Consider the following 13,219-nt stretch of genomic DNA (forward strand, 5'->3'; position numbering starts at 1 on the left):
CCCATTTGAAACCCAGCCCGAGTCGAGCCCTGCTCCAAAGAGCAATGTGGCGCACAGGCTCCGCACAACTTCTGTATCTCAGCTATCAAATAGGAAAATACAGAGATTTGTAAGAGGAAGCCAGACCTGGCAAGTGGAAGGAACCAGAGGAACTCTGCTGTGCCTTCCAGCGCTCCCCCTCGCTGCCCGAGGTCACCTGCCCGGCTCCCTGGGGACGCTGCCCTCGCCGCCCCAAGGCGGGGAGCAGAGGGAGCGCAGCCCCGCCACGCACTCCACACAGGCCTCCAGCTTCCAGCGACTATCTGCCAGCAACAAACTATTTAAACAGCTTTCAAGATCTGAGCGTGGCTCTGTTCCTAGAAATTCGTCTGGCTTGATACAGTATTTGAAGCCAAAGACATCTTGACTCTGCTGAGTGAAATTAAATCATCTGTACAGCCACTGCTACGATGATCCTTCAGCCACGTCCTCATTCCCATTATTTTTTGGGTTTTTACTTTGTTAGCTAGCCTCCAACGAGCTCTAACATAAGTTACAGCTACACATGTAAAATAACACATACGTTTGAAATGGCAAGAATTCCCCCTGTCACTGCAATGCAGGTAAAGAACATGCTGCCCTGCAAACAAGCGCCTTCAGCTGGAAGGGGAGCACTGAAACTAGAGCTGGTTTTCAATAAAAAACAAAGAAAAATGTCATTTGGAGGAAATACTTGGTCAAGTCTACATTTTAGAAAACCTCCCATTAAAATTTTCCTCTAAAGTAACAAAATGAAAAAAATTTTAAAAAGAAAACAGAAAAATTTCCATGAAAAATTTGCATTTATTCTACTATAAGGGAAGGGGACAAAGCCTCGATAAATTTTAGTGGCAAATCATGCCTGGCTTTCAGTGGACCGGGCTTTGACTTGCAAAAACCTCTTTTTTTCTGTTTTTTAAGAAAGTGAAATTGTCTCTCAGGAGAAAATGCTCAAACGTTAAAGTATTTTTCTGCTTGTAAATTGCTACATTCAAAAGGAAGAAAAATGCCAACTCCCCAAAGAATACATTTCCCACTGTTTCAAGTTCTACACACCGGAGTTGCAACCACAGCTCCTCCTAGACTTCGGGGTCCTCTTCCACCTGCGAGGCAGGCAGGGGCAGCCCTTGCTGGTGGCCACGCAGAGCAGCTCAAGGCGGGGAGGCTGAGCATCCCTGCAAGACTTGGCCTTCACAGAGGGCAGAGCACCAAGGCCAAGGCCACGCTGCGCTCCTTGCACAGTACCACTCCTACGCCTGCCTGCCGGCCACAGGGGTAATGCTACCTGCTGTAACAGAAACCCATGGCAAGGGCTGTCAGATAAAATATCGCCTATTACAAAACCATGGCTGCCATTATCAAACAGAACAGAAAGCAAAAGGGCCTGCAGTTGACCAGGATTTTCTGAAGTCATTGATTTGAAAATACTGTATTTGACAAGTATTTTTGGATGCATGAAGACTGCTCAGGTATCCTCCTGAAGATGAAGTATCAGACAGGGATTCTCCTGGAGAGGACTTTATTTCTACTTCAAACTTGTAGAGGATTTCTGGCAAAAAGTTCTGTAGTTGTCTCCCTCCTCTCAAAAAATGCAGCTATTCTTCACTGAGAGGCTCCCGTGATCGGATTCCCACTGAGCTCTCTTTTTTAATGAACCAATAGGTTTTCTCCTTTCAATAGATTCTTTTCATACAGCCACCAAAACATCAAACGCTCCAGGTTATGAATTTTTCACAAATAAAAATAAAGCTAGCTGAAATAAAGAGTTCAAATTAAAGAGTTCACTTATCAGAACAGTTAAAACATTTATTGCTTTTGTAGACTTAAACTTCTTTACAGGTTTTATGTTCATGTCACTGTGATATTTTCCCTTAGTCACAACTGGATCCTTCCTGTCAAATCCTGCCCTTGAAGTCATTACATGCTATTGGTTCTCCAACACAAACTAGATTTTTTTCATTAAATACTCTAAATTCATTGGGTTTATAGTCTTTTTAATACAGCTGTTTTAATAAAGACAAAAGTTTGTGTTGGAGCTGTGGCAGATAAAACAGGAGTTATAAATGCAGCTGCACCAATCTGAACAAGGGGAAACTAAAAATATGTGTTTTTTAAAAAATAATAATAATTACACTTAATTCGCCATCAAGATAGGGCTGTAAATTATGGTTTAGCTGCCCTTATTATTCCAACGTAAACATCAGGAGCAAGCTGTGCTATGCAGGGGAGGGAAAAAAATGACTGTGGCATGTTTTAGATCCCCTGAGTCATCTTTCCTGGCACAGGGCACAGCGAGTCAAAGCTGCTGTGTAGGAAGCAAGGAGATGGAGGTGGGCTGAGCTTGTCACCATTGGCTGTCTTGTCACTAGCAGTTTGAAAAGGGATGCATCAAAGCTGTTACATCAATACAAACATAAGCCTTTGGGGCCATGTTGCAGAAGTCATGCTGTCCGCAAAACATGCCTTCAGCCATGTGCTTACTGGGGTACCGAGCTCTTTTTTCTACCCAAATGCATGGTACAAAGTGCCAAAGCTGTACAGCTCTGAAACTTCCTTTTGGGCAACTTCACAATGCCAAACATGACTTTAATTAAAAGCATAATATATACTGAATGTTCATAATTTGAGATAAAGAGATACAGCTCTGCGAGTATTTACTATACCCACAACAGATAAAACTAGGGCCGAGACATGACTACATGAGACACAAACATCATTCAGTCAACTGGGAGTTAGATATGAACCTGCCTGAGTCTGCACTGACTCACGTTGAGCTGTAAAAATAAGTAACATCAATTGTGGATCAAAGCTGCTCATCTAAAGGTACTACAGAAAGCATGCTAGCATGATAAGCACCCTGGAAATGTCCATTTCTGGGTATAGGAAAAAGGAACTTCACACACATGCAACACTCCTTAAGTCACCTGAAAAATGAATGAACAAGGACTGCTGGTATCTCCTTCAGCCCGTCTTTGGGAGGGTCTTTACTGTTCCAAAATAAGCACTTTGCCTTTGTGCAATGAAGCAAGGCACTGAACCCCGAAAGCTGGCTCAGATAGAGCTGTTCACACCGTGCAGCCCAACAAGGGGTTCCCTCAGCCCCCCCGAGCAATGCAGCGACAGCAGCACGTGCCGGCTGCCAGCTGGCACACCCAGCCGCAGCCCTGTGCAGATGCACTTTTCACTGCTTTCAGTTCAAAAATTACTGTTGGGCTCTATACCACAGGATAGGCATGACCTCAGTTTATTAACAATGAAAAATCACCAGTAGCTATCACCGTTTTCTCCTTCTAAACCCATGAGGATGAAGGGAGGGGGAATAAAAATAGGACAACCAGGAGGAATCCATCCATCATGAAAGAAACTTTCCCATTCATTTTCCAAACCTCTTGTTTTGCCTCCCTTTTGGAGTTGGGAAGGCAACAGCACAACGAGTTAAAGACCGAAGGGAAGGAAAGCAAAACATACACAGAGCACTCATTGTGCCAGAGCAGGTCACCGATACTGAAGATCCGCACAATCAGGTAAATCTTACCTCTACACAAATTTTAGGATGTACAGAGGCAGGGCATTGCTATAAAGATAAATCATAATACACTGCAGCCTTGATTTGAAATGAAGTCTTCTGGCAAAGAGAAATCCTTGCAAACACTGACTATAAGACCCTAAAAGCCATGGCATAAAGTAGTGTGTGCCATTCTATTATACATAGCTACTTACATAGAAGGCAATAAAAGCCATATTCAAGTGACAGTTTAAAAATACAGGTAAATTCTCTTCTACTTTGTTCTTCTCAAATCTAGAAAGGTTAAGCAGATGGGCCTCCATCCTGAATTTTGAAATTTTAAGGTGAGACTGTGCCTCCATTTGGAGGGGAGACATTGCACAGAACGTGGTACAGAGCACACACAGCCTGTAGGTAGAGTCTGTTGTAACAAAGTCATCGTTGTACTCTCCAACTAATAATTCACAACTGAGAGAATGGCCTCGGAATAATAAAGACAGCTAGTCCACAGTACGTGTACCTGTTTCTCTGTGCATAAATCCTCCTTGGTCTTTGAAATGTTGTGGAAAACAATTTTAAAATGTTAATTTCAAAAATAAGAAATGAACTAAATCCCTCTGAATCCAGAGACATATTTGAAGAATAAATCATCTACCTCATAAATAATCACAAATCTCAGCTGAGGTGGGCCCAGCTCTTGTTTAAAGAGACACAAACAAAATACATAACTATTTCACAATACATGTTTCTGAAGAAATATTGTAACCCCCAACTGACTGAGATTTTATCCTCCAAGGATTAGGACTTTCAAGGGGTGGCAGACCACAACTAGAGCTACTGCTGCTGCTTTGTGCTCCTGGACAAACAGTTCAACATGCAGTTGGGGAAGTCCATAGCACAGGTTATCACCATCCCAACTGTCAAACATCCCATTAGAAAATACAGATTAGACAGCCAGAGAGTCCTGAAATGAATGCATAAGGACCACGAGTCACAGACTAAAATGACATTAAAAAAAATATAAAATATCTAGCCTCATTACTGAAGTGGAGCCATATTGAGCCTTCGTCATCAAATTAAGTAAAGAAATTAAAAAAGAAGACAGTTGACAGTATAGTAACTGAAATACCGTTGCAACAGTATACAAAGCAAATGGTATACCAGTCAAAGTAGGACTTTGATGCTTTCATTCCTGTAAAATGTAAAAAATATCGATGTGAGATTATCTACTTGTCTGCCCATGAATAAACGCAGCAGACAAACAGAGCAAAACGAGCAAGACTCAAACAGCAAAAGCCTGAATGCTTCCACTGGATAAAAATCACATTTGCCTTTCCAAAACACAATCCGTATAATAATGCAAAACCAAGTTGTCTTCCCTTACCTTCTGCAAAAGGTTCCCATTCATAAAATCGACCCATAAATGGCTTGTTATTGTATGATGCACATTGCACCTCTCTAATATTTCTGCTGCTTTCAGGACACATCTGTTTAGATAAAAAAACCAGTCACATTATAATCAACAGCAATGTTATTATTGCTTTCTTATTAATTCCTTTTAGAACTTTAATGAAGGCATTGCCAAATTCTAATCCAGATAAACAATATTAACATCAGGAGACTCCTTTTCTTTAAAACAGGTAACAAACACTATGCTTTCAAGTAACAGTATCAAAAGTACCTGTAGAAAAAACAAATTTGTGGAGTGAAGGGAGCAACAGTTCTACAAAGAAAGCAAGATTTTTATTGAGCTATCATTTTCCTCAGCAAAAACATGACACTTCAAGATAAATTCAATAAATTAGATCCAAATAATTTCCTTTCCACAACAGCTTCACATTTTTCATTATTAATTTTCTGGGCTCAGATTCAACAGAGTTGAAACACTTAACATACACACTTCCATAACTTATTAAAACCTGGCCTCAGCTTATTCTCATCCTATGCTTCAATACCATATTACTGCTTTTTCTTTTTTATTTCTACATGCCGCTATTACAGTCATTGCATTACTCTGTAGTTTAACTTATGCCTTCAAATGCTGGCTTCAGAGTTCTTGAAACGAAATAGTGGGAAGAGCTTCTTACATAGAGGCATGTGCCTGCGCACGCACACAGGCATATTGATGCAGGGCAAGTTTTACAGCTAGAAGTAATATCTTTTATCAGGTCACCTGCAATGCAAGCCTTTGGCAGACAACCCTTCTTTAGATGGGAAACAGATTCCAAAAGTAAATACACATTAAATACTTAATTACTTTGTTCTGCCTATATCCTCACAATACAGCAGTTAAAGAGTACTCTGCGTGCAAGCACAACAAAGGGGAGAGAGCTTGCTAGAAAAGGCAGGGGATTAATTAGAACAATTTCTGTGCTTGGGGAGAACAGACAAGCTTTGGTCACAGGTGCATTTTTTCAGCTAGCCTTTAGATGATCAAAGTAGCTATTAAAAACTATTCAGGAACAGTAGAAACCACATGAAGAACTGGACTGGAACAACACTATTTTTTTCTATAGAAGACAGATTTCAAGGGAAAACTAGAGACAATACTGTATGAAGTAGCACACCAGAGGTCCCAGAGGAGATCTTGCTTTGCATCCAACCCTCTATATGAAGATGTTTGTAACTGGATCAGTGAGATATCAAAGTCAAGAGATTTCAAGTGGGCTATAAACTGTACCAAAGCCATGCCTGGGGGAAGGTTCATGGACTACTTTATCTTCCCTTTGAATCATGGCAACAAATCTTCTAGAATAAACACTGTTTCTGGCCAAACAGCCATCTGTGCTTTGTTTGCCCACCCTTCTGAGATCTCCAAGTACATGCAAATATTGTTTTCCCCAACAAACCCTCTGATGAAAAAAGAAAAAGTAAAAATAAAAATAAAAAAGCTTTCCTCCAAATAGGATCATAAGCCACGGAACTCCACTGGAAGGGTGGAACCACAAGTGTTCCTGGTATCAAATGCAGAAAGCAAAGCTGTATTCCCACGACTGAAATCCACAGCCTTCTGTCTGTGACAGAGTAACACAACAAGGACGATTCGGGCTTCAACACCAACGAACCGACGCTGGGAAGCTTGCATTTGTCATGGAAACCAAGTAGAGCACATATCCTGAAGCTGAAGGGACAGACCCTGAGCTGGCATAAATTAAGGTCACTACATTACGTCTCAGCAGAACGACATCAGTTTGCACCAGCAAAGAACCCAGCCTGAAGGGTTTCTTTTTGGAACATGTTTCCCTTTTTTTTGGCACGCATTTGCTGACAGTCTATTGTGAGGGTTTGTTGTTTCTTGTTTTTCCTTTGCTGAGCCTTGAGCTCGTGCTCTTGTGTACCAGTATTTCTGGCTCATAAACCATTTCCTGTACACCCCGTTCATACCAACTGCAGACAATGTATGAATAAATAGATCAAAATATTCATTACTGTTGCCAAAAAACAGCGACACTCGCCCCTTCTAACATCATTTTTATATAGCTACAATTTCTGTTTTTAAACTGACTGAAAGTTGCCCACAGGACAGAGGCCCCATTGCTTTCAAGCAGAAAAAAAGACTGACAAATACACTAAACATTGTGTGGATCAAGCAGGAATCAGAAGAAAAGGCAAACTCAGTAACAACCCTGCTACTTTAAAATTCCAACTCGGCTATCCTTCCTCTATTTCTTCCATCAAAGTTTAATTACAAAATAAAATTGTGAGTAAAAATTGGAGCATGTGACCTGGTCTGCCAAAACTCTTTGCTTTATTCTTTATATAGGCTATACTTGTTTTTATTTTTAAATGTCTTTTTAAAATCTTTTACGAAAGAGTTAACTACAAGGTGCAACTAGTCAAACTTACTACAGTTTATGAATCAGCAAGGCTTAAAAGAGTAATACTATACTCTGCCTATATACTAACTTCTACACACCATTTATTAACCCCACATAAATTCTTAACACACAGCTGAACAAAATGACAGTTTCACACTGCCTGCTTCTGTCCCCCTGAAAATTAAATCTGTGAGCCTTCCTCAGAGGAGCTAAGAATGCCTGGCACATACTCTTGGCCCCTCTGGCTTTTCAGCACATCTTTCAGGCAGAAAAAACACTGTTATCACTAAAAGGAAAAAGCATGACCCTCTGCAATCCAAAGTGAAACTTCATCACAGGGGTTTCTGTCGATTTGCATTTTCTTATGTATTCCATGAGAGTACAACCTATTTTTACACTTCTATTTAATTATTTCTGTCACAAACACATATAGCTTGACTACAAACCTCCTAAAAGACAGCAGCAAACATCTGAAATAAGATGACAGCCCCAAAGCAAGCTCGTACTTACAGCATCTAACACCTGTACCTTACAGAGTTCATCACTTGCTTCCCAGCTGGCACACTCGGCTGGGAGCTACTGGAAGATGACTGGGGACGAAGCCAGGCTTTCCCCAAGCACTGTCCCCTGCAGGGGGTCACACCAGTTCAGCTCCATCCGAGGGTCTGCCCAGGACAGCATCCCTACACCCTTCCTGGCCCTCTGCCAAAGGAACAGCAATTCTGCTTTAAAAAGTTGGCACATTGGCATCTTTACAGAAGAAGAATGTTCCCGTGGCTAAGCCAGAGCACTAGGCTTTAAACAACCCGGATCTCTTTCCAAAATCTCCCTGAGGCTTTCAGAATGAACTTTATTAAAGTATTTAACCTTGTTGTGTGATCCTCCCTCAGTTCCCCCTCAGTGACATGAGGGCATGAGGATCGTGCTGCCTGCAAGGGACTTGAAAACAATTTTTTTGAAAACAAAATGTTGACTTTGATTCATTGTTTTGTTAACGACAGATCTGTTATTCTATTTTTTCCTCAAAAACTTAATTTCGCTTTGTGATTACTGAGGGAGTTATCTAAAGGTTTTCATAGAGGTTTTGATATAAAAACAGGATGATCTCTTTGGACATTTATAAAAAAAGAAATAAAATCTCATTTTTAGCGCAGGTCTGTGGAGGCCAGAGCAGCAAAAAATATACTTTGCATCTACAAAGGCAAATCTCAGATTCTATTGTGTAAAGGCATATATAAATTATCTAGAAAACTATAGTTTATGCCAGGAGAAGGTTTTCTTACTATTCCTCTTTCAGTTGTGCACTATAAAATTAGAAACAGCATCTAGAATCCATAATTATGTATGTTTTTAGATGATGTCTCTCCTATTTAAAAACCACTGCTTGAAAGACCCAATGCTGTAAGTTAAGCAAGCAGGACTTCACGCAGCTAAGTACCTTCAAAGTGCTGGAGGTTTCCACGCAAGGCAAGACATTTCTAGAACTTCCACTGATGGATTTCGATGTGGCCGTTTCAATGAGTATGACATCTTGGCCAACTTTTTCTCCTGTGCTTTCAGAAGGTGACATTAACAGCAGCAGCACAGCACTACATTGCTGGGGCAGGCAGCGCTTAAGACAAAACATTTTAGAAATATCCTTTTGTGTTTGGGGACCTCAGGCCAAATGTCTTGAAACGGACTGTGCCTGCAGTTTATAGCGACTTTGTACTTCTGAAACAGTTGCTTTATTTATGCCTCCAATTGATCTGAGATATGCAGGTATTAACATACTCTGAGGGACAGAAACACACAGTACTTCTCATCGTGTACCACTACAGCTAAGGCTGTAAAACAAGAAACCACCCTACTTGCTTTTTAGCTTTTTGGAACCATTTGAAAAGCACAGATTTTTAACAAATCTTGAACACTTGGGCTAATTAATGAAATGTTGGCAAAACGCCAGAAAATTATCAGTCTGCCAGCAGATGTGCACTCATGCTGGACGCATGCCTGCCATTAGCAAAGCTGTTGCAAAGCTGTGCTGAGATAATGCACTTCTGGAAATACATAAATGGGCTGTTTCGATGCTGAAACCACCTCTAAAGGCAATTTAAACATTAACTAAGATTTTTGGCACTGTTTTATTCTTATGACCTACAGTAACTAACTGGCAAAACTCTTTTTTCCAGAGCCCCATAGCCTTTCTGGGTTCTCCACGTTCAGGCATAATGCATAATTAATATTTTCTGTGTGTGCGATACTATATATTAAATTAAGTCCAAGTAATCTTGTACTGTAGTTTTCACTTCTCAGTGGTTCTATCTAATCATATTAATCCTTTGACATTCCAAAGGATAAACACATCTCACAGAGAAAACAATTGAAATGTTTGTTTCTGAAACAGTAATCTGAGGATTCTTCTCTCAGTTTCAGAACACAGTGGCATGCCCTTGCAATGTGCATAATACAAAAATTCCAGTTCTTTACACAACGATCCACCATGTCTGCAGTGAACTTCTGCTCTGAAGTGCTGGTGTCTTGTTCCTCCTGAATCCTATGGAAGTGCCATGTCCATATCTGAACGCAGAATCTGGAATCCTTCAAATTTTAATTCTTCTGCTAAGTCGTTTCTCTTTGCATTGCCAAGGGCCATGCATGCCCTCCCCATCAGTGTTACTGAGAATCAAGGCAACCTACTTTTGTCGAGCTGAACACACACAAGACGACAGCAACAGATCCATTTAAACTACCCGATACTCTTTTTTATTCCCCCAACAGTTCTGATTTTTAAAAACGGTAATGTAACATGAAGACAATTGGCTGCCAGCTAAAAAAAAGAAGTAAGGTATATTAAATGTGACTAGGTATCTGTGGCACCAAATATCAGGCAGATTTTTTATTCAAATGGAATTGATGCTTCTGAAAAATAGAAACATGCCAGAAACTTTGAAATGCAGAATTTTTAAAATTATGTGAAGAACAGCTCTGCAGTAAAAATAGCGCTAGCCAGCTCTCGTTACAGTTCATGACCACAGACAGTACACTATAAATGTCTGGCTTGACATGGAACAAAAATTAACATCTGTGAACGGAGTGGGATCTGGACAAGTTTATGAGGAATGAGCACCTGTATTGTCGAAATCTCGGCACTGCCTCAAGCAATGAATTTACACCTACGTGCCTGTTGCAATGGAGATTAAGCCTAGTTATGACAATCATCATAAACTAGTTTCTTTACTAACCAGACAGAGATCCTGAAGCAGTGCTGAATCTAAGGGAGCAAGTAACACGGGGTTGCAGCCTTTCTCTTTTCCCTCACTGCTTTCAAGGGGCTGCCTGTCATAGATGGAAAAGACCTTAGCTGTGTGCACCATACAAAACCATTACATTTCTGCCCACATCCCATTCAGCTAGCAACAAGCTTGCGTTTGGAACAAGCTGGTGGGTGGCAGAGCTGCACACGGGAGTGTCTGCCTTCCCTGAGGTGCTGGCTCCCACTGCCATGGGGAGGGGAACTGCGACCATCTCAGTCTGGAACTTAAGAACCCTTTTGTCCATTAAAAATTTCAGCTTTGCACCAAGAAAGTCCTCTGAATTAAACCAGAAAAGTCTTTGAAGTGTTACCTAAACCTAATCTTTATTATCTTTGTGATGTATCAGACAAATAAGGCATTAATGCATAATGTGGCAAATGCATCTACTACTGCTACTATACTTCTTCCCTTCCATAGCACTTTACAGCTGAAAACACAGTATGTCTAATAATAAGGAAGAAAGATCAACTAAACAAATGGAAAAAGTAGTATTTCTGCTTCACTTTAAATGTTTGTGGCTTTTTTAAATTCTCATTGACAGACCCATCTGATTAGACTGAAAAATCTTGGTTTATTTAAGATTTTCAACAACAACTTGTAAAAGATTCAAGTCCAGCTTTGGTTTTAAATAAAATGTTAGCCAATCATCCATCTCACACAAAGCATCCACACTGATCGAATGGGCACGACTGGTGACACTTGGCACTGTAAGCTTAGGGAGGGGCTCACCAAAGAGCTATAGTAGGAAAATTAACAGTACACTTCCTCACTAGTACCAGGAATGTGTCAAGGACACCATCCATTTCTGTTTACTGCTAAAATTTAAAACACCCAACCACATAACTAAAAAAAAACCCCTAACAATCTGAGAAACAATAATCAGTTTCTACAACATCTAAGTTTAACAATTAGAAAATGGAAGACAGATACTGAAAGCAGACCATGCTGGAACGCAGTATCACCTGGTGTAAAGCGGTATGCAAGTAAGCTATAAAAAGAAGTTATGGTGGTTCACACCTGCCTGTGACCTAGCCCTGTTCATAGTCTGTTGCTAGTCTTTATTTGACCCAGCAAAAAAAACAGATGACTATTCACTCATTCCAAAGCTGGTTTTTTTTCAAAATGTAGTTACCATTTTACTGTCCCAAATTTCTTTTAGTGCCCAGTTCCCTGAGCAAAGAAATCAGTATCAAAGCTGGAGTGCACACGGGATATTCTTTACATGACTCCAATCAAGTACGAAGAACTTGGCTTTCGCAGCAGCAATCATAACTACTTTGTACAACGGCTGTTCTCAGTCTCAGCAGTGCTATCATTTTTCTATATAAATATGCTACATAAAAGAAATCCACCAAATACCAGAATCCCTCCATTCAAATATCTATTTATAGAAACACTACATAATGCTCAAGGTGCTTAAACTACACACTATTGCCTCATTTAACAGGAAATCAATGAAAAGTTGTTCCCGTTTGACACAACCTGGCACAATGCCTGAAGAATGCCTTAACGTGGAAGCTTTCAGCCTTGTTACAGATCCAGTGTCTCATCTGTCTACATTGTTCAAATTCACCTGAAAAATAGAGCATGCTTCAATAGCCCTCCTCTGAAAATGTGAAGTTTATGTACCAAGGATAGTTGTTTTAATAGAATGGTAGTAGTATTCTCATACTAGAAGAATCAGCCACTCCAAAACCCTTTTTAAAAAGCACCACCACTATCAGCTTTGAAAGTCCCCAAGATAAATGCACACTTGATGCAACTCTAGTGAAATCAACAGAGTTAAAGCAAAGATGACACATCTAGTCCTTGTAGTTTGTAGAAAATTAGGCTAATGTAATAAAACATCTATGCTAGTGTTTCCAGCACTATTTTATTTCATTTTTTAAATACCTTGTTCTTGGAGCAGCCTATTACTTCTGGGGCACAGTCTTTTAAGTCACACAGGTTTCACTACTTTACTCTTGTATTCTTACAGCTTCATAAGTATGTGAGAATAACCCTCTACCAGTTTTCTATATGAAAGTCTAATCAATTTAAATGGAAATTCAATTGCATACATTCCATTCAAATGACTGGCCTTTGTGTGGGAGGAGGGACTATTTGAACAGTTCCAGCAGAAAATAAAAGTTTAGGGAAGTTTCTGATTTGTACTACCATGATATTCCACTTTTAAATGAAAAACTCTTATTACAGCAATAATCAAAATATTCTTAGAGAAGGATCTCCATTCTAAGTGACAGCCAGGCAACAGAAATGTTTATGCAGGGTTACATGAGGCACAAATGTACAGGCACAGATGTACAGATGTTACTATATCTAGGGTGAATTCTGGTCAGTCCTTTGAGAGAATGCATTTTATTCTTTCTCGGGAAAAAAAAACCCCACAAAAAAACCCCAAAACCAAATAAAAAAACAAAACCAAAAAAACCCACACCACCAAAGCACACTTAAAATGTGGAATTTTTTTTTTTCAAAAAAAATTGTTTTTCACAAAAACGCAACAGTTGTAGAGCACCATAAATGTACCTTAAAAATGACTGAGTTTGCAGGAGCCAAGTGTAACAAATTACAGCATTAGT

The 13,219-nt window shown here is 40.0% G+C and overlaps 1 protein-coding gene across 1 annotated transcript in view; it reads right to left on the bottom strand.

Annotated features, from left to right (window-relative positions):
* THSD4 (thrombospondin type 1 domain containing 4) overlaps positions 1-13,219 on the bottom strand; it is a 319,815-nt gene that overhangs the window by 236,906 nt on the left and 69,690 nt on the right. The window contains exon 6 of the mRNA XM_055716936.1: positions 4,908-5,010. Within this exon, the coding sequence (XP_055572911.1) occupies positions 4,908-5,010 (103 nt within the window). The remainder of the gene's footprint in view (positions 1-4,907; positions 5,011-13,219) is intronic.

Source organism: Falco cherrug, chromosome 7, assembly GCF_023634085.1.
Source record: "Falco cherrug isolate bFalChe1 chromosome 7, bFalChe1.pri, whole genome shotgun sequence".
NCBI lineage: Eukaryota > Metazoa > Chordata > Aves > Falconiformes > Falconidae > Falco > Falco cherrug.